This window comes from Andrographis paniculata, unplaced genomic scaffold (genome assembly GCF_009805555.1).
Source record: "Andrographis paniculata isolate CXL003 unplaced genomic scaffold, ASM980555v1 Contig21END, whole genome shotgun sequence".
NCBI lineage: Eukaryota > Viridiplantae > Streptophyta > Magnoliopsida > Lamiales > Acanthaceae > Andrographis > Andrographis paniculata.
In genome coordinates this window covers 4,211,978-4,236,917 of record NW_026137502.1, presented here as the reverse complement: position 1 = coordinate 4,236,917, position 24,940 = coordinate 4,211,978, and the positions used below count along the sequence as shown (strand labels likewise).

Genomic DNA, 24,940 nt, shown 5'->3' with positions numbered 1-24,940 from the left:
TTTTTTTAAAATTATATTTTAGTATAATTTAAAAAAAAAAATGTAAAAATAAAAGATTTTAACAATAAATTAAATTTAATTTTTGTAAAATTAAAATAATATAATTTTTAAAAAATATAAAAATTAAATACTACAAAAAAATTTAAAAAAAATTAAAAAGAATATTATTTCTCTGTTTCTTTCTGTATATATTTCTATTTCTCTTACGTCATTTCTATATACCAAATACACCATAATAGTTTATAATTTATTTAATTATGATTTAAAATTGAATTAAATTTAATTATTATTATAATATAATAGTTTTATTAAAAATTATAGTGATAGTAAAAAATTATCTTAATAAAGAAATAAATATTAAATATACTTCCCCATCATCCGACTAAGTATGCCATTTTTAAAAAAAATAATTATAGAGAAAATGTATATTAAAAAATTAATTGCTCACTTTCTCCTTTTAACATATATCCATTTTTTTTATTCTGTTTTGTCAGATAATATTATAAATATTATTTTAATTATATATTAAATAAATATGATTATTTTTATATTATATAATAATAATAAAGTTAGTTTAGTTTTTTTTACTTTTATTTTACTTACGTCTTAATATAATATTAATATTTTTAAAATTTTGTACAAAAATCAAATGGTGAAATAGATATGGAACTAGAGATTATTTAAGTTTAATTGATATGATACTTATAATAAAGTGATTTATATTTTTATTTATTTAATATTTTATAGATGAATTGGTTATTAATTAATTTTTATACAAATTATTAAATACAAATTATTAGTGTTAAGTATTTATAACAATGGTAAAATTTTATAGATATAAATTTAATGTAAGTTATTTGTACAAATTACTGTAATAATTAACATATACTTTTTCTACATTTTATTGGATTTTTTTTCAATTTTTTTATAAAAAATATTAAATTTAACTCTTATTTTATTTTATTTTTTTATCTTATACTCCCTCCGTCCCACATACCATGTCCATGTTGCCGTTTTTGTCCGTCCCACATACCATGTCAATTTTTTTTTTTTGGAAAATAATTATACACTTTAATCTTATTTAAAATTTTTTAATTTATTTTTTTAATTTTAATTAAATAAATTAGTTATTTTAATCTTAATTTATTTAAAATTTTTTAATTTATTTTTTTAATTTTAATTAAATTAATTAATTATTTTAATCTTAATTTATAATTATTTATATTATAGTATAATTATTTTCACTAATACATTCTTGTTAATTATCGACTAATTACACCACTTCTAAAATACCGTGTGCTATGTGAGATGGATGGAATACTATTAAAAACAAAATTATATTAAAAATATCATATTAATATATATTTATCACATTAAATAATTATTCAAAATTAAGATGGTTACTACTTAAATTTAAAATTCAAAATTTCAATTAAACAAATCCTTAGAATTTTCAATTTGGCGAAAATTTGGCCCAGTCATGCTGAATCCTTTTTCGAGTAGAATTTTTAGAACAGATTTTTTTCGGTTGTAATTAAAAATAAGTTATTAAATAATTATGAGTAAAAGAAAAAAGTAAATAGATATATTTAATTCTTACTATTTTTTCATAGTAAAAAATAATATATGTAAATGAGACAATTAAAAAAATTTCGACCCATTTTAAAGGTGTATATACATCACATTTAATATTCTTATTTTATTCAAAATATCAATTTTTTTTAAAAAAATAATACTTCAAGTAACTAAAATCAAGAAAATAATGTCCACAACCATTGAATAGTAGTTGATGGTCTATCCAAAAATGACAAATGGTACCGTACGCTGATTCTTTAGTTTTCGCATCACACCGACCGGGTTCTCAGATCCAGGAACTTCCCCTTTTAACTTGGTCCCGTCGTGCACGGCGTGCTTATCCTACTGCTGCTCACAGCTACCCGACTGTCCTCTAACCTTTAATGCTCCTACTTACCAACGCCCGGGACCTCAACACCAGACGAAGCAACTTCGCTCGTGTTCAGGATACCCCCTTCGGGTCCCGGAGTCCCCGGAGCTTCGAAGAATCCACAATCTTACGTACTGACGTTGATCTCTCTCGTGGAAAGAACAAAACGGAGTGAGATTCAATCGGAAACCTAAGCCGTTGGTGTTTCGGAAGATGAATTCTCTGCACAAAAAAATTCCGGCGAGCGAGGTATGCAGGGAATATGCCGCCGGTGAGCCGGAAATACAGTCCGACGGCGAGGAATTTGCATCTCAGGCGGCGTCGCAGTCCGCCTCTGTAATTGCAGCCAATGAGGATCTTATAGCGCTTGTTTTGCTGCGTTTGCCGTTGAAGCCATTGGTGCGATTCAAATGCGTTTCCAAACAATGGCTTTCGATGATTTCCGATCCGTTCTTCACTCGCCGGAAGAACGCGGAGCTCTGCGGGAACGCCTCCGGCTTGTACGTATTTCGCCGGAATTTTCTGCATTTCAAGCCGGAGTATGACGTCGTTCCGCTGAATGAGGATGTTGTGAACTCTTCTTCTCCAGCGGTTGCGCGTACTCTTAGTTCCGACGAGAATCAACCGATTAAAATCCTTCAGTCCTGCAACGGATTACTCTGCTGCCGCAACGGTGGGCTGAAGGACGGCAAGTACAGTTACTACGTCTGCAATCCGACGACGAGGAGGTGCGTTCGGCTTCCGGATCCTCTCAATCGAGCTTTCACGGTGAACGACGGCAGCGAATCAGTGTACGCAGTGAACTTAGCTTTCGATCCGCGAAAATCACCCCACTTCAAAGCCGTATGCGTCTACTTCTGCGAAACGGTGAAATACCGTTTCGTGATGGATATGTACTCATCGGAGACCGGAATCTGGAAGCGCGTCGGCGATCCGTTGTCCGGCGAAATTAACTTTCACATCGGAGTGTTCTGGAACGGCGCAATCAACTGGTTCAGCTTATGCGGCGACGGATTGTACTTCAATCTGGAGGAGGAGCGGTTCGGGAAGCTTCCGATGCCTCCGATTCCCGACGGCTGGGAGGAGCGGAGAATTAGGTATTTCGGCGAATCGAACAATCACCTCCATCTGGTTGAAATCTACGGACCTTGCACAACAGAATTCAACGTCTATGAAATGGACGAGGATTACCGCGGATGGAAAGTGACGTACCGTGTGGACATCGAACCAGTGATGAACGCCTTCCCGGAGTCAATTTCCAGCTGGTTAGGTCCTTCAAGGATGCGCTACTACAAGTACCTGATACTGAGCATCATCCGGCGAGGAGATGGCGGCGGCGGCGACAGCTCGTTTGTTGTTGTGAACATCCCTGGTAAGGCAATAAGGTACAATCTAGAGGATAAATCATTCTACAGTATATGGAACTTTACCGGTGGTGAGTGTGATCATCCTCGTGGTGGTTCTACACTTCCTATGTTTGGTTGGTTTGATGCTTTTCAGTATATTCAGTGCATATGAATGATAATATCAAACTTTACCTTTCTTGGTCATCACTACTTTCTTGTTCTGAAAATTGCTCCTACTTCATCTTGCTCGTATTTTCGAATATATTGCATAATCTAGAAAATTATTATCGATTTTGCTAGCGTTTATTCACAATGGTTGCGTGTATATGCAACCATTGTCTATACCCGACTCTTAGAACAAACAAGAACAATGTAGAAATCTGTGTGGAGCTTTTTGTACACCGAATAGAACGTTATACGGATCGACTGATCGACTGGCCTCGTTTGAGGACCAGTTCTTAAACCTATAACCAAAATATAATACTTTGTACAACCAAAATAGCGATGTCTGGGAAAGAGCAATTACCGGGAAGGCTTTTTTTTTCCCTGTCGAAAATTCTGGTGATTATTTTGGACATGGTGTGAAGAATCTGTGCAGCATTATATTTTTGGGATGAGATCACCTCCAAATAGTTTCATTTGCATCGGTGAAAATGGCGTTGTGATGCTCGATCAAGCACTGAAGAACTTCGATAGCACAGAGGTCTACCGGCTGCCCGTCATCGAGGGGAATTGAGGATGATACATCAAGGCTTTCACCATCATCTGCAAAGCGACGAAGCAAAAGTAAAATAAAATTACTAATTCTACGACACTAATGAAACTGTTCTTAAGTAATGCCTTTTCATTATTGGCAGTCGACTTCGACCTGGTGTTTTTATTGAATTTTGCCTACTATGCTAACCAGTTATTGCTAGTTGGTTCAGGACACGGCAATGAAATTTAATTTCTGCCCGGACATGGAAGTATTTTGTGACATTTATAAGTGAAACATGGTCTGAAAATTACCTGCAAGAATGTCCTGCACAGTGTAGTTGGAGTCTGAATTTAAGTTCGCCCCGGTATCAGGTTTCGACTCATCATTCCAACATTGCTTATAATGCTCGGGTCTCTCGCCTCTTGGCCACATGATGATGGAAGCCATTTCCACCGAGAGATTTCGGGCGTCCATCTGTGATAATAGTGTATCGTCTTTAGTCTCATCATCATCGTAAAATAAGAATGATACAATAGAAAACGATGAAATAAGAGTCGTTATTTATTTATTTACACCATGAGATATGCACACACAAAACTATTAGTTTAACTAACAAGTTACATGAAATCAAATTTGTATATTACCTATCACTAGAAGATCAAACCAGAGAAATTATTAAACCAAGGTGAGTTAATTAGCAAGCATTAATATTAAAAATCGTATTAGGAAAAAGATTGATCAAAGTTACCTTGTTAAGAACAGATTTCTGGCTAACATGAAGCAGTAGGGATGTAACCAATTCCAGCGTCATATAGTTAACCGTCGGAAGCTTCTTGAGAATATTTGCCATTTCATTTATGCTTGATCGAGCATTTTTTATTTCACTATACAGCTCAAAGGTAGTCAATGGCTCCGGGAGGCTAGCAATGTAGCATTTGATCAGAGCAGCAACATCTACTGAATTTACACCATCGGGAATTGATGCATTCGGATCTGAACATTCAGTAAAATATATGGGAAGAATGAGTGTTGGGAGAAGACACAAAATATACAAAGCCAACAAAGTGGGAGAGTGTACGGAAATTACCCTGATTATACAAAGATACCAACTGTCGTAGAACCTTTTTGTCTCCTTGAGCCTTGAACAGGTACGGCGAATTCAAACCTAAAATTGGAGAAGACGGGAAGTTGATGCCAAATAATATGTTCTGTTATACATTACAATATAACTGATTCATATTCAGACGAGCATTACTCACCAGATAATATAAGACAATCAGAACATTTGATTAGTATGTTAGGCACCAGTGCGTTAGACTGCTGGCGCTGGACAGTGACCTCAATCGGAACACCAAACACTGTTCAAACAAGAAAAACAAATCACGGCTAATTACCAAACCATAAGGATGAGATTAACCGATATGCAAAAGAAACTTGTGTTTCAGCAAGAAAGAAACTCAGAACATGCTTGCATCTGTAATAGTATATCTGAAAACAACATACCGGTTCCTAAAGTGACCGGGTTTTTATTAATTATTTATTAATTTATGGAGGAGAGAAAGATCTAATCTTCTGCACATTAGGAGAGCAAATGACGAAAATTATACAATAGATAAAGGAACCTACCATCAGTACTTGCAACTCCCTGTGAGCAAGAGTAGAAAGAAACATCGTTAATCTTACAAATTCATGCCTTAAGGAAAAATACTGGAGATTATTTAAATCATGTAACCTTTTGCCATCTTTCAATGTCGGTCAGCAGTGTCTTGCTCTTTTGTGCAGTCATCTTGGCCACCTGTAAAATCATTTCAGGGCCAAAACAGATATATCGTCACTTCAAATGCAAAAGCTTGATCTTGCATAATTTGTTTATAAATTGTTAAATATGGTGGCAGGCCAATTTTTGTGCCATGGAAGAGCATATCTAAATGGACTATGAATTGTTATCCAAATGAAAAACAAACGATGAAGTAGTAGAAATTTAATTAACGACTGCAGAGAAAATGACCCCCTGAAGGAAAGAACACATCCAACAATTGAAATTAATCAAATCTATGTGGTATTTTCTAGTTCCAATTATTGCTCGTGGAGAAAGTTTCCTCAGCAGCATTTTCAATAAACTATCTAATACATATATTGCCCGAAAAATCAGATAGCCAATACCAACCATATCAAAACAATTGACTGTTCTGTACCATATTACAAATCGGCTAAAATCCAATTTCTGATATATTGCACACCCATAAACAAAGTCAAATCAAGAAAAGATATTCCCCAAGACGACAAGTAACCAAACCCGTTAATCAAATTCATTAGCCGACAAGTATTATAATAATAGAGCTTCAATATCAAGTTCACCACTACTATTTAATTCGTTACCTCTTCAACTTTTGTCTTCCCAACAGAAACTTTGTCTTTTGTCTCCGTAAGTCCCTTCCTCAAAAACATGCTTGTAGTAGCGGCAGCAGATATAAGGCGCTCCTGCATAGCATGTCTGGTAGATGGCTTTTGGAGGATATCCCATCGACTTTTCACTGCTGATCCGACTTTCTCTGCCACATCAGCAACATTTACTTTAGCATCCTTCGCAACGTCCCCAACAAAACTGCCAGCACTGTGTCCAGCTTGCTTAAGCTTTATCCCTGTTCATCAATGTTTCAGGCCAATGGTTACCACTCATCATTCAGAAACAGACATAGATGTATATATACATACCTATCTAGATAAATTAAGAACACAGAGTTGCTTATGCTCCTTTGCGAAAAAAGATTTTTCACAAGATTCCATGTATGGCACAAGGTATGCCATGGTAAATATCTCATGCTTTATTCGAATACTCAATTTTTTTTATTTTTCATTCACAACAATCACTTATATGTATAAATACCTGAGGTTTGAAAGAAATCATTAGCCTTCTCTTGCCACTGAGGTGAGGTTGCTGACGGCATTTGCAGTGTCCTCAATACCAGTTTATCAAATAAATATATATTTTAATCAACCTGTTTCGATATAGTAACACAAGATATGAGTAAATTGCATTTAACCAACAAGCAAAAATTTCATGTAACAGTGGGAATTCTTGATCATCCCAACTCCTGATAGCCAATCCATAATAAAAATCAACATGAGACAACCTCCGATATATATATATCAGAATCCACAGATGATGAAATTATAATCTGCTGATATAATTAAATCTTTGATTAATCATACATAAACTGATCTAAAAATCGTGCTCCATAACAGTCAAGGCTCTTTCAAACACAAAATCATTCCAAAACACAAAAAACAAACCATCCACGACACTAAATCAAACTCAATGCCATAACTCCATTCAGAAAAATAGTTCAACGCTAAAACATCAATTAAGCTTCAAAAGAAAATTATCAAACACACAAACACATGATTCGCAGAAATCGAATCATATCTTCACTAATCGCTTCACAAACTATTCCATGGAGGAAATCAATAAATAAAAACCACAGAATTTCATCGAGTTCCCAAAAACCTCGAAGAGGAAAAGAACTAGGGTTTCTCACCTTTACCAGTGATCGAAGCTTCGGCTATCACCACGGACACGGAAGAGAACGAACGAGACCACGCGAGAAAAATAATAATAAAATATATAATGATAATAATTAATTAAGCACAATAAATAAATAGATAAAATTATTGCATATACCTAAACAGCGAAGAAGTGAGAATATCGGATGATCACCTATCATAATATAACACGTGGATCCTTGACAGGCCATGACTTCAACGGTCGTACATATTCAAATTAATTAAATTGAAATATTTTGGCTGTTCTTTACCCATCACATTTTCACTGAGATTATTTATTTTTAAAAAAATATCACGTTAAATATAATTTTTTTTCTAATAAAATATCAAATATCAATTTTTTACGTTTTTTTTTCAAACTTCAAATTTTTAAAAATCTCTAAAAATCTCTATCTAAACAATTTATCAATGTTCTACTAAACATTTGAGTGTATTCTTTTTACATCAAAATTTTTAAATATATTTTTTTAAAAAAATTAATATATTACATATATTTATTATTTTATATTATTTACATCATTTTTATATTTTTATAAAATATATTCTTCCAAAATTTTAAATTAAAACACAAAACAAATACACTTTGATATAATTACCTTTTTATTATTTTTATGATTATTTTATCTGTTTCTCTACAATGATATTTATTATCATTTAAAAATATACTTTATCCGTTAATAAATTAATTTTTTATTTTTTTATTATTTTTATACAGAAAAAAAAAAAACAAATTTGCCATTTTCTAATAAAAATTCTAATTGTGTAAATAAATGTAAATATCAAATATGACGTTAAAAAATAAACTGAGAAATAATAATTATGCATATTTTTTTAAGAATTCATTGTTTCATATAAAAAATTTGTAATTAATTAACTAATACTCAAAATCTTTTAATTTTAAATTTTTAAATTTTTCAAGAATATATTATAAATAGAACTCAAATACATTTCAAAATATAACACTAATCTATATATTTTCAATCATATTTTTTTAAGTTGTTTGTATTTAATTTTAAATTTATTTCTCTAATTCTTTATATTTAAAATCAACAAAATAATTAGTGAAAATAGTAATTTTATAACTAGCCTTTTAATCAATTTGTCGGAAAAAGAACTCTTACTTTGATACATCAATCAAAATTTATTTCAATTATTTAAATTTTTAAATATTACTAATCCAATGTATTCTAATGATTTTAATATTTTCAAACAATAATAAAAAATTATATAATATTACTTCTTCCATCTTACAAAAAATATTTATTTTTTTTTTAATTTTAATATGTCATATAACAATATTCATTTCCTTTTTTTTTTTTTTTTTAAGTAAACGTACTATCTATCTAATATTACAAATGTCTTTACAACTTCCAATATATTACACAAATATCATCGTCTTTATATTTTACAATACTAATAAGATCATTTTAGTCATTCAAACTTTATTTTTACTATATTCCAATATAATATTAATATTTTTAAAACTACGTCCAAAAAACAAATTGATAATTGGAGGGAGTATCATAATTTATATAAATTAATATATTGAAATTAAAATCCCTCCGTCCCAAAACTACAGTATAAATTGGGTTAGACACAGGAATATTGATATTATATTGGTAGTGGGTAAAAAGTACGGATAAAAGATTTTTTTTGCCTTTACGAGTATATCAGTGTAAAAATTATGTAATAATAATGAAAAAGTAAGTTTAGTTTTACAGTGATATAATTATTTATGAAAATGAAACTATTATTTTGGGACGAACAAAAATAATAAATAAGATTATTGTATTGGGACGGAGGGAATACTATATATTAAATATTATTCCCGCTTTCCCAAATCCGGCATCTGAGGTATCGTTCTATACTATCACTATTTCTATTTTTTTTAGTTTTATATAATTTGTTTTTTTAAAAAAATATAAGTATATATTTTAAATTTATAATTTATAATTTTTTATTTTAATTAAATTATTTAATCTATTTAATTTTAATTTAAAATTATTTTTATTAATATATTTTTAATTATTTATTAATTATCAAATATCTAATAGCTAAGTTGGACATTTTAAGTGAAATAGAGAAATTATAAAATAATAAATAAATGAATTCATCGCCATCTACGCATATTTTCATATATATATATATATATATATATATAACTATTGCTTTTCTTTCCCTTCCCCCAATTCATCGTCATCTCCGTTGCACTGCACCTGCTTCAATGGAAACTCTTCAATCCAACCACACCGATTCCCAAATTCAGCCTTCATGCTCCTACGATCAGCTCGACGATGTCCAGAATCGCACTGAATTGCACCCGCAATCGCAATCGCAATTTGAAACCCCAGACAAAGCCCTAGATGCATTCAATCAAGTTCCTCATAATGCTGGCGATGGTTCCTCGGCTCTTCCCAAGCCTGATTTCCCGAGGCCTCTCTTTTCAGGAAGCGGTTTAACTAGCGGCACCGACAAGGACTTCTCCGGCGGCGAGGAGGAGACCACCAGCCGAAGAAGGAGACGCTCCAGATGGGATCCGCCCCCGACCGATTCATCCAATAACGATTCCGGCGCCGCCGGTGGAACTGGCGACGGCGGCGCTGGAACTGAAGGAAGGAAACGCAAGTCGAGGTGGGCGGATGATGAGCCGAAGCCGGTGATCCAATTGCCTGATTTCATGAAAGACTTTACTGGAGGTATTGAATTCGATCCTGAGATTCAAGCATTGAACAGTAGGCTACTTGAAATTAGTCGTAAATTGCAATCTGGTATGACATTAGATGATCGTCCAGAGGGCGCTAGGTCGCCCTCTCCAGAACCAATTTATGATAATATGGGAGTAAGGATCAATACAAGGGAATATCGTGCAAGAGAGAAATTGAATAGAGAGAGGCAAGAAATCATATCACAGATCATTAAGAAAAATCCAGCTTTTAAGCCTCCAGCCGATTACAGGCCACCAAAGCTTCACAAGAAGCTATACATCCCTATGAAAGAGTACCCTGGTTATAATTTCATAGGGTTGATTATTGGTCCAAGAGGGAACACTCAGAAGAGGATGGAAAGAGAGACGGGGGCGAAAATTGTTATTCGGGGCAAGGGTTCAGTGAAGGAAGGGAAGCTACTACAAAAGAGGGATTTGAAGCCCGACCCTTCGGAGAATGAGGATTTGCATGTTCTAGTGGAGGCAGACACTCAAGAGTCTCTTGAAGCTGCTGCTGGTATGGTTCAGAAGCTCTTGCAGCCTGTTGACGAGGTTCTCAACGAGCACAAAAGGCAACAACTGAGGGAGCTTGCAGCGCTGAATGGTACTACTAGGGATGAAGAATTTTGTAGGTTGTGTGGGGAGCCTGGGCATCGGCAGTATGCTTGCCCTTCCCGTACATCTACATTCAAGAGTGATGTTTTGTGTAAGATTTGTGGTGATGGCGGACATCCTACGATTGATTGTCCCGTGAAGAATACTACAGGCAAGAAAATGGATGATGAATATCAGAACTTCTTGGCGGAGCTCGGAGGGACGGTTCCCGAGGGTTTGGTCAAATCTAGCTCTGCAACTCTGGCGCTACCAGGAAGTTCGGGAACGAATCCTCCATGGGCAGGTGGTACCAACACTTCTGGCAACGCTACACAAGGTGGGGCTGGGATGAATGTAGTCAAACCGAAAGAATTTGATGAGACTAATTTATACATCGGCTATTTGCCTCCCTCTATGGAGGATGATGCGCTGATTAACTTGTTCTCTGCATTTGGTGAAATAGTCATGGCCAAGGTTATCAGGGACCGAGCAACAGGCTTAAGTAAAGGTTACGGATTTGTGAAGTTTGCTGATGTTCAGCAGGCTAATGGTGCCATTGCTAGCATGAATGGTTACAAACTCGAGGGAAGATCAATTGCCGTGAGGGTAGCCGGTAAACCTCCTCAGCCTACAATGCCGCCAGTCCCTCCTGCTCCACCCATGCCGCCATATCCTGCTCCAGGCCAACCTGTGGGTGCCTACCCATCTCAGCAGTTAAATGCTGGTGGTCCGATGGGAACTGCTCCCCCTGGGGTTTCTGTTCCTTTCGCACCTCCGCCTCCTCCATTTACCTCTTATCCCCCTCCACCTCCCCCACCTGGATCTGCCATGTATCCTCCGAATCAGGGTCAACCCGTTTATCAATATGGATCATATCCTCCTTCACTAATGCCTCCAGGCACATCTGGCGCCTCGACACAGACTGTTTCTGGTACCGACACTCCACAGAGTCAAGCCTCATCAGGTGAAATACAGCAAAGTTATCCGCCTGGAGTGCAAGTACAGACTACTGTGCCTGTTCAGTCGATTCCAACATACGTGTATGGCAATGCAATGGCTTCCATGGCTCCAAATATCCAGGTTCCATATTCGTATAGCTATCCTCCTTATTACGGCGGTGTTCCACCTCCTGCAATGCGTCAATCTGCTATTGATGCTTCCCAACCCTTGGCAAATGTTCCTTGGGCCAAAAATCCACCTGTTCCACCACCTCCTGCGATGTCTCAGTCAACTATTGATGCTTCCCAAACCTTGACTAATGTTCCTTGGGCCACAAATCCACCGGTTCCTCCACCTCCATCATCTGCTGAAAAAAGCAATTATAGCACAGAAACTGAGTACGAGAAGTTCATGGCAGAAATGAAATGATATCTTTTTATGGTGAGAGGTAAGAATATGTTCTTCTAATTTTGTTCCTTTTGTTGATAAAATTTCTGTGATGTTTGTACCATAGTAGTGAATTTTTATTTTTTTATACCGAATTTTTTTTATTCATTTGTATGCATTGCATGGAAAGTATTTGTCTGGTCCAATTGGCTGGCTATGCTTTTCAATCATGCTGTAGTTCAATTGGGATTTTAGTTATTTATTTATTTATTTATTTTTATTCTTACTGAGACAGATTGAATGTGGGATAGAGAAATCGTAGAAAAGATTAGCACTGCATGAAATGACGATTGGAATTAATAATACACTTTACTAATTAGCTGGATAAATAGAAACTATGATAGGATAAGAAGACAAGAACTGTCATGATTTGAACATATTTTGTGTCGGGTTGTTATAACTCCGTTTCATGCTTAAATCTAATGGCTGAAGAAGAATAACCTTTAATTAGTTGGTTGGTGATACAGAGGCCATCAAAATGTGAAATTGTTATCATTAATTATTCAGGCATTAGATTCTTAAAGAAGTAGGCAAGTGTTGTTTTTTGCTGGAAAGCCATAGGGTGTGTTTGTTTGGGGGTTGGCTTTTGAATAATTAAATTTTAAATTAAATAGTTGTTTGACATGATCTAAATAGGTGTTATTGTCATATTTTGAAAATAAAATTGATTAGTATAAAAATAGATGATTGATTTAATGTCTTTGTAGAGAATTTTTTTTTCTTTTTCATGAATTGTATAAATCCCCTAAAAACTCCAAATTACATATGCCACAATTCACCTGTTCTGATTCTGGTGTTCTTTCTGTTTTGCATTTGAACGATGCCTCACTTCTAGATTCTGATAATCATCATTGTATTCTTGGTCACACGAATTTTCTGGAAGCTTGGCTAAAGCAATGAAATCACTCAGTATAACGCTTGAATACACTGGATAATGCTTTCATTCTACCTCATTCGAATCTTTTGTGACCCTGTGCAGATAGCAATTCACTGGCTGATTCAGTTATCTTTGCCTATCCTTCTTTAGCATTTGTTGGAGTCATGTTCTACTTAATCTCATAATCTCTGTATTATTATGATTTACTATTACGTAGTTTCTGGTGTTTATTATCCCATTATAACACGTGTTTCTTTGTTATTATCCAATATCTTGACAGGCTGTTTGTTGGAGCACTTGTCATCCTGATTTCTTAACTCTTGCCATGATTTACTTGTTGGAAGTTTGGGACTCACATAAACTTGCTGTACTATTACATTTGCAGAGAGTTTCTGTTCGACAAGCCGCAAGTTGAACTACTGTCTTCTCACAAATTATTCTGTTGATGATGTTTTGTTTTGTAGGACTGTTACTATCTGTTGGATCTGCTTTGGAGTTTCATCTTATTTTGATTTCTTTCGCTTTATATGTTTGAACTTCTAATCCATCATCGCTGATCCTAACGCTGTTGCTGTTTCTTGTGTGATCGCCTCTTTCTGATTCTAACACCCGTTTTCTGTTTTAATACTTTTTCGTTCCTTGTCATTATGATTATTCATAGCTGCTGTAGCTTCCTACACTGAGATCGGATCTGATGATTGCATCTACAACTCCAAAATGAAGTGAAGAACCACGTTGCATTGTTAGGTCACAGGTTTGGTGGTATTATTTAATCCGAGCTTCTAATTATATAAATTTATTTGTTAATCTGATGCATTATCTCAGTTTACATATGGCAAGCAGGTGGTGTAGTTGTCCCGGGATAATCTAAGATGTGTTTTGTTGAGCCTTGTGTAGAATAATTTTGCCTTTCTTTTTTAACTAAGTTTAGGTTCTAATTATTTTCTTTACTAATTTTTCCTGAATCATTAGTCGCAGGGGTCGGACGAAGAGGCCTGATAAGAATTTAGTCGAGCTCTAGAAAGTAATTTAGGGTCTAGGTTTAAGTTTCCTTAATGATGTTATGGTGTTTATTGATGTCGAAATGGAACCAAGAAAATCTTGTTTTGGTACACAACATCGGTCACACCATACCTTATGCTTTGCTTTCTTATTTATCAGATCTATGTGTGTTTATATTGGTTCATTCTAAAATATTTTGCACATTTCAAATTTATGTGAAGATCATAGAATGTGATGAAAGCTTGGTATGAATTGAAGCCATTTTTTGGGATGTTGTTTGTGTGCCGAATAAAATTATTTAAACATAATGATGAAAGTTATATGATAATAGTCGATGTAGTATATATTATCGTTGATTTTAGTATAAGATATATGTTACATTCTATAGGTTTGAATTGCCAGTTAATATGGTGTGAAATTATGTGTTGAATGATTATTTTTTGTATGCCTTGTTTTGAGTGATTTGAATTTATATATAGATAGATACCATATTTTATAAGATTGAGATAATATATTTTTTGTAAATCATGATGTTTTGTTATCTTATGAGAATTGGCAACTTCTAGTGGCTAACACATTTTATTTATTATTTTAACTTGCTAATTATTTCAACACATATAAAATACAATTCAATAGTTTTAAATCAAAATCAAATTTGCATTTGATAATATTATTCTCCTCTCATTGGTCAGTTTTATCCAAATTTACAAATAAATGAAACTAAAATTGGCGATAGAGAAAATATATTATAATAGGGGGGAATTGTTAGAATTCTATCAAGAGATGAGATAGGAATATTTTGTTACATTTTGGATAACATGAGTAAATTATACAATCAATGGGTTTGTTTATTTGGAGTCTATTTTTATAGACAATAGTAAATAAGTTGAAATCCAAATTTAAATAAGAGAGTGTAAATATTTATGATATTAATGGATGTGCTTGATTTTTATTTGAAATCAAAATCGTCACTTTTCAACTAATATGTTACCAATAAAAATATATATATATATAATATTTCTTCAAATTTCTATTTAAATCAAAGTATAAATTAAACCCTCAATTTTAAATAAAAATCAAACGAGCACAATATATACATTAACTTTCAAACTAGTAGGTATTAATAGTACAATAATTGCAAATGTGTTTATTTGTGTTTTTATTATTTATTATAGCAAATATTGCCATTAAGATTTATTTTTATTTTAGAAAATATCAAAATAAGATATAGAAAACAAAAAAAATGAACACAAATGATCTTGGTAGTGATTGAAGCACCAAGATCACACTGTGGAGTTGGTGAATGGATATTATTATTATTATTATTATTATTATTATTATTATTATTGTGTTGGATTCCTTCATCCTATATATAATGAGTTGTCCTCCATTTTCAGAATGCCCACAAACACCCTTTCTAATTATATTCATCATTGAAATTATTTGGGTAGGAAAAATAGTGTTAATAAATAAATAAAATCTTCAAGAAAATAATAAAGGGTTCCAAAGGGCATACTATGATTAAAGGTGTAGACTAATCAAGAAAAATCCAATAACCACTAAGGTCACTTAATTTTACTCACTATTCTTATTCTATGAATTATTGATTTTTTTATATAAAAATTTGCATCAAATATGTATTTATATCATTATATATATATATAATTTAAAATCATAGTAGGCTAATTAATTTTGTAATTTTTATTCAATTTTAAAATCTTATAAAAAAATATAATTTTATATATAATTTTAATATTAACAAACCCACTGATATTATAATATTAATATTGTTTATTAGTCATTTATATTGGACTAAACACTAATTAAGTACAAGACTTACTTTAGACGTACTATAGTTTTATTTTATTTTTTTAAAAAAAATATTAATAAATGGAGATTTTTGCCTAAATACTAAAAATAGAATTTCCCATTGTTATTGTTTAATTATCAATTTTATATTTCAATGGTCACACTTAATTATAGGGCTACATGAAAAAATAATAATAATAATAATAAAAATAAAAATTATAGAGTGTAATGATCTAAGTAGGTTAAGAAGTCATGATCCCTCACATGGTGTTTTCAATTACCCTTCAAACACATCCATTATAATGTCGTCCACCTTCTACTACATATATATCTCAATGCTTACCATTTTATTAGAGATTAATTATGCATCACAATAGTACGATTTTTATCGATTCAATACTTTAGACGAGTTAAATTATTCAATTTTAATCTGATTCATAATATTATTATTTTTATTTTAACCGTATTAATTAAATTGTTACTATTTTATTATACTCCAATAGTATACTAAATTGAAAAAATAATAACACATTGGTTATTATTTATTAATATATAATTAATATAATTATTTACTTATTAATGAATTATATATAAATTTAGGGAAAGGAAAAAAAACTATAAAATAAGTATTCCAAATAGAAAGAAATATATAACTAACATGTTCTAATGATATATGCAACATATTTACTACAACAACTATAGGGTGTGTTTGTTTTGCGTTTTGATATTTTTATATTTCCTCCGTTCCAATAAATTAGTCTTGTTTACCATTTTTTTCCGTCTCAAAACAATAGTATCATTTCCATAAATAATCATATCACTATAAAACTACTCTTACTTTTTCATTATTATTACACAATTGCCACTATTTTTTACACTAATACACTAACAATGGCAAAAAAGTTTTTTACCCGTATTTTTTACCCACTATCAATATAATATCAATATTTTTTAAATCTCGTGTCAAACACAACCCATACTATAGTTCTGGGACGGAGGGAGTATGATATTTTAAAAAAAAAAATTAATATACTTCCTCCGTTCCATTGAAAAATGTTGTCATTTTTCATTTTTGTCCGTCCAAAAACAAGGTTACCATTTCTTAATTTAGTAATTGTACTACCTACTTAACATAATAAATACCCTTCAAACTTACACTATATTACACAAATGTCGTTATTTTTATATTACACTATACTAATAGGGGTATTTTTGTTCTTTTCACTACAATACATTATAATACTAATATTAAAAAATTTACGTTCAAAAAGTAAACGACAACTTTACACTGGGAGGGAGGGAGTATTTTAAATTTTACTAATAATACTAAAAATATTTTATTTGAAAATAACAAAACAACCGCGAATTTTTTCATTTTAGATTATGTTTGTTTGGGAGTTTGGATTTTGAGTTAAGATTTGAATAATTGTATGATGTGATATTCTGAATATAAAATTAATTTTTAGTATAATATAAAAAATAAAAAAATAAATATTTGATTTAATATTTTTTGAATGAAAAAATGGGATGAATAGATTTGGGGGAGAATCCCAAACAAACACACAATTATGTAGTGTCTAAGTTGGTGGTGGTGCATTTTCACGCGCGCATGAGGTTGGGTCCACCTTAGGTCACGCCTGTCACGCGATCAAATGTGGCGGGGCACGTGACAAAAGTAACGGCGTTATATCCATAAACCACAGTGGGCCCACGTTCCGTTTACTTCTTCCCGTTCTTTATATGCAGATGATGTTCTTTATATAAATTAACTGTATAAGTAATGTCATATCTGTAATTTATTTAAAATTTAAATAATATTATGATATGCGTTCGATTTATTTTAATTTAATAAAAAATAGATAATTTTGAATATGATATATAAAAATGATACTTTGAGGTAAAGTGGAGAGTATTTTTTCATAGTAGATTAAAAACTAATACTTTATTCGTCCTTTTAATCATCTATCTATTTTTTTATTTTGGTATGTCTCATCATAAAGTATTTATTTATTTTTTTTATAGTAATTATACTATTTACCAAATATTACAAATACCTTTACAATTTACAATATATTAAACAAATGATATTTTTATATCATACAATAGTAATAAAGTTAGTTTAGTCTTTTTACCTTTATATATGAAATATTTATTTATTTATTATATGATAGGATAAAATATTTTATTAGAATATTAATTAATAGTTATTTATAATAGGCTTAAATTATATTTTAATTCAAAATTTTCTATTACTTTCAAATTTAAAACAATTTAAAATGCTCTAAATGTAATCCAAATACAATTTATTTTATATTTAGAATATAATAATAATAATAATAATAATAATAATAATAATAATATTTTTTTTAAAATGGATTAATTATTTGTTTTCAAAATCAAATTGATTCTAGTTTAAGCAATAATCAAGTGGTAATGATGCCCAAAATTACCCACCACCTAAATTCAATCTATTTTGCCAACTAACTAATAATGATTTTTTTTCAATTATATTTTATGTAAAACATTATGTCGTATTTAATAAAAGGTTTGGAATTTAAAAATAAATATTTAATATAATATTCTTTAAAAATATTATTAATAAATATAGATTGTTTATTTTATATTTTAAGTTGATGTATTCTTAAATATGAATATAAAAATTATATCAATAATATTAAAAAATTTCACATTTAATTTTTAAATTATTGTACTTAAATATTATTATATATATATAATTTTTTGTACAAATATTCTTCTATTAGTATTATAAGACATTAATTAAAATATTTTTATAATATTTTTAATTTATACTATGTTTTAATATAATAATTAATATTTAAATATCAAAACAAATTAATATATCGAAAAACACATCAATTAAAATATTATTGTTTAAACAAAGGCAATAAAACAAAATTCTAAACATAAGTTTAAATTTTATTTATTTAAAATTTAAAAATAACCACACAAAGGGACAATCACAATGATTGCCTCTCACTCTCAATCAAACCACTTTAACATAACATTCACTATATATATATATATAAATATAAATAAATAAATTATTACCAAAGTAAATGCTTCTTCCTTTCCCTTCCATTACATTATTCTTTCCCACAAAGGTCAACTTTGGCTTTGTTTGGACAATAATTTTGAAGTTCAGATACTATTTCAATTTTTTTAAAAAATTCATATTAATTTTTTTTTTTCTATAACAAACATCACATTATTTTTTTTAATTATTTATTTAATTTTTTTTTTTTCCATAACTCCAACACTTGAAAAAATCTCTTGTTAAGCCACTTTAATTTATTTATAGTGCAGAAGTGACAGTAACTGAATGAATGATATGTGGAAGAAGAAATTGTGGAAAGGCCCCTTTCTTGGATCCTCCAACAACACATCATCATAAAAAATATAATAATGATAATAAATAATAATAAAATAAATATTGTAATGAAAGCAAAGAACAAAAATTGCAAAAAAGAAAAGGTAAAAAATGGAAGAGTGAAATAAAATGAAACAAGAAATGATGAGGAAAACAAAGGCATGTAAGAAATGGAAAAAGTAAAGCTAAAAAGTGCAAATGGAAGCATTTGAACAAAGTGGACTCAGAGTGAAAATCAATACATATATACATATCCTCATCATCATTATATTTCCCACTCCCGGGACCCCAACTCCACCCACTCCTTACGCACCATTATTCATATATTATAATATAATATAATTAGCATATGTTATGAGTTTGTTTAATACTAGTGTCAATTTACACTTTAGTCCGAGCGGGGGAGGTCCCGGTGTAGGAAGTCCAAATTGACAAGGTAGAAATGAAATAATGATGTGCAAGAAAACACAAACCCCTTTTTTTCCCCAATGCACTCCTAAAAAGCACAAACAAAATTCACATTTATTTCAAACCACACCCACTCTTAATAATTATTTATTTAGTTTTATTATTTTTTTCCACTCTTTTTAATTTAATTCAATTCGATGAACCATTTCTCCATTCTCCATCTCACAAACAAGCATGACCTCTTCCCCCCTTCTCCACACACTTTCAATTTTCATCACAATTTCCATCGCCGTCGCCGCCGCAGAGTCGCCGGAGATTCTTTCCCTGCTGTCAATCAAGTCATCCCTGACAGATCCTCTCGGCACATTCGACGACTGGGTCCTAACCAACTCCTCCTCCTCGTACTCCTCGACCCCTATCTGGTGCACCTGGACCGGCATTAAATGCAGCCGCCGAACCGGCCACGTCACCGCCCTCGACCTCTCCGGTCGGAATCTCTCCGGGAATATTCCTCCCGACATCAACGCCTTATCCCATCTACATTACCTCAACCTCAGCCGGAACTCCTTCGCCGGCGAATTCCCAGCCGCCATTCTCCGCCGCCTCCCCAACCTTAAAATCCTCGACATTAACCACAACTCCTACAGTTCACTCCCAACCTTCCCGCCGGCGGCGCTCAAATCCCTCAATTTCTTCAACGCCTACAGCAATTCCTTCGCCGGAGCCCTGCCGGAAAGCTTTGTCCCCCTGAAAAATCTGGAATATCTCAACCTCGGCGGCAGCTACTTTTCCGGCGAGATTCCGGCGAGCTACGGAAGCTTCTCGAAGCTCAGGCATCTCTACCTGCATGGAAATTCGCTGACAGGCCCGATCCCGGCGGAATTGGGAAATTTGAAGGAATTAGAGCATTTCGAACTAGGCTACAATTCGTACTCAGGTGGGGTGCCTCTCGAATTCTCGGACCTGTCGAAATTAGAATATCTCGACATCTCATCGTCGAACCTGTCGGGAAATCTTCCGACCGGGCTGGCCCGATTGGGCCGTCTCCAAGAATTACTGCTCTTCAAGAATCACCTGTCAGGCCCGATTCCTGAAAATTGGGCCGAGATGAAATCCCTCCAGGTTCTTGATTTGTCCGACAATAACCTGTCGGGCCGAATCCCGACGGGATTCTCGGGCCTGGAAAGTCTCAGAATGGTGTCGTTGTTGAACAACAACCTGTCGGGGGAGATTCCAGGGGGGTTTGGTGACCTTCCGAATCTTGAAGTTCTCTATCTATGGAACAATTCCCTGTCAGGGATTTTGCCTAAAAGGCTCGGGTCGAATTCCAGGTTGCAATCCCTGGATGTGTCTTCGAATTCCCTGACAGGCCCGATTCCAAGGAATCTTTGTCTCGGCGACAGCCTGGTGAAGCTCGTGCTGTTTTCGAACAGATTTTTCGGGGAGATCCCCCTGACGCTGGCGAATTGTACGAGGTTGTCGCGGCTGCGGATTCACGACAACCGGCTTAATGGGTCGATACCGTATGGATTTGGGTCGTTGCCTAATCTCACTTTCGTCGATGTAAGCGGGAATGGTTTGTCGGGCCTGATTCCCGACGACCTCGCCAATGCTCGCCAATTGGGGTTCTTGAATATATCGGGGAACTCGTTCGAGTCTCCGCTCCCTGGGGGGATTTGGAAGGCGCCGTGTTTGAAGATTTTGCTGGCGAGTTCTTCGGGGCTCACCGGGAAAATCCCGCGGTTCGAAGGATGCACGAGCTTTTACCGGATTGAGCTCGACGGAAACGATCTCGACGGTAGCATCCCAGGGGACATTAGCCAATGTACGAAGCTCATCAGCCTGAATTTGAGTCGGAATTCGTTGTCCGGGATCATACCGTGGGAGATTGCGAGCCTGCCTTCAATCACGAATCTCGACTTGTCGCGCAATCACCTGACGGGCGCGATTCCATCGGGCTTGGGCAGCGTAAGGACGCTGGAGAATCTCGACGTTTCGTACAATCGGCTGACGGGGCCTTTGCCGTCGTCAGGGGTGCTGTTTTCGAGTCTCCACCCGTCTGCATTCGCCGGGAACGAAGGCCTCTGCGGCAAGATTCTCGATAAGCCTTGCCAGGAAGATGCGCCGGCTACAGACATGGTGGCGAAGGACGAGCGCCGGCAGCCTAAGAAGACTGCCGGTGCAATCGTCTGGATAATGGCTGTGGCCTTCGGCATCGGCGTGTTCATTCTCGTCGCAGGAAGCCATTGCCGCGGCAGATACAGCGGCAATCTCCTCTGCGACCATGGCGACGTCGGCCCCTGGAAGCTCACCGCGTTCCAGAGGCTAAACTTCACGGCGGACGACGTCCTCGAGTGCCTCAACATGTCCGAGAACGTAATCGGGATGGGCTCGACCGGCGCCGTCTACAAAGCAAAGATGCCGAGCGGCGACATCATCGCCGTCAAGAAGCTGTGGGGCAAGAACAAGGACACAATCCGTCGTAGACGGGGAGTGTTGGCCGAGGTCGACGTGTTAGGGACCGTCCGGCATCGGAACATTGTCCGGCTGCTGGGGTGCTGCAGCAATGCCGAATGTACGATGCTGCTCTACGAGTACATGGCCAACGGGAGCCTCGACGACTTGCTACACGGCAAGAACAAATGGGACAACCTCGTCGCGGACTGGTCGACGAGGTACAAGATCGCGTTAGGCGTGGCGCAGGGCGTGTGCTACCTCCACCATGACTGCGACCCGGTGATCGTGCACCGCGACCTCAAGCCGAGCAACATCCTCCTCGACGAGAAAATGGAGGCGCGCCTCGCGGATTTCGGAGTCGCGAAGCTGATCCACGGCCGGGAGTCGATGTCCGTGATCGCCGGATCGTACGGGTACATCGCGCCCGAGTACGCTTACACGTTACAAGTGGACGAGAGGAGCGACGTGTACAGCTATGGCGTGGTGCTGATGGAGATACTCACCGGGAAAAGATCGGTCGACTCCGAATTCGGAGACGGCAACTGTATAGTAGATTGGGTGAAAGCTAAGATCAAGATCAAGAATGGAGTCGATGAAGTTTTGGACAAAAATGCAGGTGCAGGCTGTGCTTCTGTGAAGGAGGAGATGCTGCTGCTCCTCAGAATTGCACTGCTCTGCACCTGCCGGAATCCGGCGGACCGGCCGTCGATGAGGGACGTCGTGTCGATGCTGCAGGAGGTCAAGCCAGGCGGCAAGCTGCCTCCCGCCGCCGGCGAATTTGTGGCTGTGGATATTCCGGCGACACAAAAACCAGAGTATTAATTTGCCAGTGTGATTTATGTTCGTCATCAACATTTTCCTATTTTGAATTTGGGGATTGGATTGATTTAAATTCTTCCATAGATTTTACTAGCAAAGATCGAAATTCATACAATAAGGTTTAGAATTAAATTAAGCAGAGAGATCCTAACGAAGAAGAACAGTGGCTAACCTGGTTTGATTGTTCAGACTTCATCGCCGTCGGAAATGTCGGGCCGGCGGTCGGGGAGTTGAGCCGGGAAGACAAGGTAGTCGTAGGTGATGGCGGCTAGGGCGGCGCCGACGAGAGGACCGGCCCAATACGCGCCGTGATCTCTGAAATTTCCTCTGACTAACGCGGCGCCGAATGAGTAAGCCGGATTCATTGAGCCGCCGGTGAATGGCCCCGACGCCAGCGCATTGGCGCCGTAGATGAATCCTACGGATAACGATCCGACGGCTATGCTTCGTCCCTTCCTCGGGTCTGCAGACGCGAATGACGTGTAGACTAGTCCGTACGTCGTCACGGCTTCGAGCATGGCGGCGCCGAAGCCGGTCATTTCGTAGGGGAAGGAATGGATCGGCACGGCCTGTGAGAAGATTTCATTAATGGAGGATGAATTGGAAGTCGAAAATGAATTGGATTGTGATTTATGGTTACCGAAGAGACTGTGGTGATTTTGAGGAGAAGACAAGCTAGGGCAGAGGCGGACATTTGTGAGATTCCGTACAGAATAGCCATCGGAACAGTGATGTGTCCTCCGATCGCCATTCCGAACGTCACGGCGGGGTTGACGTGGCCGCCGGAGATGTTGGCGGAGATGTAAACCGCGGCGGAGAGTGCGAAGGCTTTTGCCGTTGCAGTAACCGCCAAACTCGCCGGATCGGAGGCGGATTCCGGCGACATCTTATCTGCAATTTGTGGCAGAAATTAATCAATTATCGCCATTATCGACCACAGATCAACAATTCTAAACCAAAATTTCACCATTATCGACCACAAATCCAAAATTCTAAACCAAATTTCACCATTATCGACAGCGAATGAACAATTCTAAACCAGAAATTTCACAATTATCGACCAGAATTCCACAGTTCTATTGTAGCAGAAATTATCACAATGATCGACGCAAATCTACGATTGTAAAGCAGAGATTTGAAATTAAAGCGTACGAGAAGCCATGGTTGAGCCGACGGAAGCGAAGACGAAGAGGAAAGTGGAGATGAACTCCGCCGCGTACGATCGGAGAGCGATGGGAGTGTACGAGTGCTCCACGAATGATTTCAGCGACGCCATTGATCCTGGAACTTGAATCACAATCCGATACATGCCAAATTACGCGAAGATAATCGGAGATTGAGCAGCAATGGATCGATTGAGCAGTTATAGAGCAGGTTGGAGTGGAGAATGTGACGGTTTTTTAATGGCGGGATTGAGAATTCAAAATTCAACCGCCAAATCGTTATCTGCTATTCACCACTCCACTCTCCGATTCTTCCAACTGCACCGTCACCTACGCTAGTTCCGCCCTGCCGGTCCATTCTCAGAATACGCCGATCTCGGTGGCCGGTCGGCCGGCAATCCGCCGGCGACGACGACTGTTGGTAGATATTTGCTTGCTATTTCTTACTAGTTTTTCATCTTCTAATCTTGTGTTAAAAAAACATATGGATAATTTTTATTATAAAAGAAATAAGAACATTTTAAAACTCTTTCCAATATGAGATCTACTTATAATTTTTATTTTTTAAAAAATATATTTATATATTCAATATTTTGTTATAAAATTAAATTAAATTAGATTGAGTTTGAATTTTGGTTTTGAATAATAAAATTTTGAATTGAAATAGTTATACGATGTAATATATAAATTTTTGGTGTAATATAATAAATAAATAATAGATATTTGATTTAATATTTTTTTGGAAGAAAAAAAAAATTAGAATAGTAAAATCGTAATAAAA

At 35.2% G+C, this 24,940-nt stretch overlaps 5 protein-coding genes across 6 annotated transcripts; 3 read left to right on the top strand and 2 right to left on the bottom strand.

Annotated features, from left to right (window-relative positions):
- Positions 1-1,804: 1,804 nt before the first annotated feature.
- On the top strand, positions 1,805-3,495 carry LOC127244805 (F-box protein At5g07610-like). The gene has a single exon (XM_051265310.1). The coding sequence runs from the start codon at positions 2,159-2,161 to the stop codon at positions 3,461-3,463; it is 1,305 nt and encodes a 434-aa protein (XP_051121267.1). The 5' UTR covers positions 1,805-2,158; the 3' UTR covers positions 3,464-3,495.
- A 148-nt stretch (positions 3,496-3,643) lies between these two features.
- LOC127244807 (uncharacterized Rho GTPase-activating protein At5g61530) lies at positions 3,644-7,638 on the bottom strand. Its single transcript, XM_051265311.1, has 10 exons — positions 7,528-7,638; positions 6,876-6,987; positions 6,368-6,630; positions 5,721-5,783; positions 5,615-5,633; positions 5,248-5,346; positions 5,076-5,153; positions 4,737-4,981; positions 4,300-4,462; positions 3,644-4,056 (listed from the first exon to the last, which is right to left on the bottom strand). Exons 2-10 carry the CDS (start codon positions 6,934-6,936, stop codon positions 3,911-3,913), a joined length of 1,137 nt encoding a protein of 378 aa, XP_051121268.1. The 5' UTR covers positions 6,937-6,987; positions 7,528-7,638; the 3' UTR covers positions 3,644-3,910.
- A 2,082-nt stretch (positions 7,639-9,720) lies between these two features.
- Positions 9,721-14,335, top strand: LOC127244804 (splicing factor-like protein 1). Of its 2 annotated transcripts, none has more exons than XM_051265309.1 (2): positions 9,721-12,237; positions 13,775-14,335. In XM_051265309.1, exon 1 carries the CDS (start codon positions 9,777-9,779, stop codon positions 12,216-12,218), a length of 2,442 nt encoding a protein of 813 aa, XP_051121266.1. In that variant the 5' UTR covers positions 9,721-9,776; the 3' UTR covers positions 12,219-12,237; positions 13,775-14,335. The 2 variants fall into 2 exon arrangements, with proteins under 2 accessions (XP_051121266.1, XP_051121265.1); XM_051265308.1 differs by having other exon boundaries at positions 13,394-14,335.
- Positions 14,336-19,868: 5,533 nt separating this feature from the next.
- On the top strand, positions 19,869-23,063 carry LOC127245123 (leucine-rich repeat receptor-like protein kinase TDR). Its single transcript, XM_051265830.1, has one exon. The coding sequence runs from the start codon at positions 19,955-19,957 to the stop codon at positions 22,997-22,999; it is 3,045 nt and encodes a 1,014-aa protein (XP_051121787.1). The 5' UTR covers positions 19,869-19,954; the 3' UTR covers positions 23,000-23,063.
- A 14-nt stretch (positions 23,064-23,077) lies between these two features.
- LOC127245125 (probable aquaporin TIP5-1) lies at positions 23,078-24,599 on the bottom strand. The gene is made up of 3 exons (XM_051265832.1): positions 24,149-24,599; positions 23,637-23,887; positions 23,078-23,565 (listed from the first exon to the last, which is right to left on the bottom strand). Exons 1-3 carry the CDS (start codon positions 24,303-24,305, stop codon positions 23,182-23,184), a joined length of 792 nt encoding a protein of 263 aa, XP_051121789.1. The 5' UTR covers positions 24,306-24,599; the 3' UTR covers positions 23,078-23,181.
- Positions 24,600-24,940: the final 341 nt, after the last annotated feature.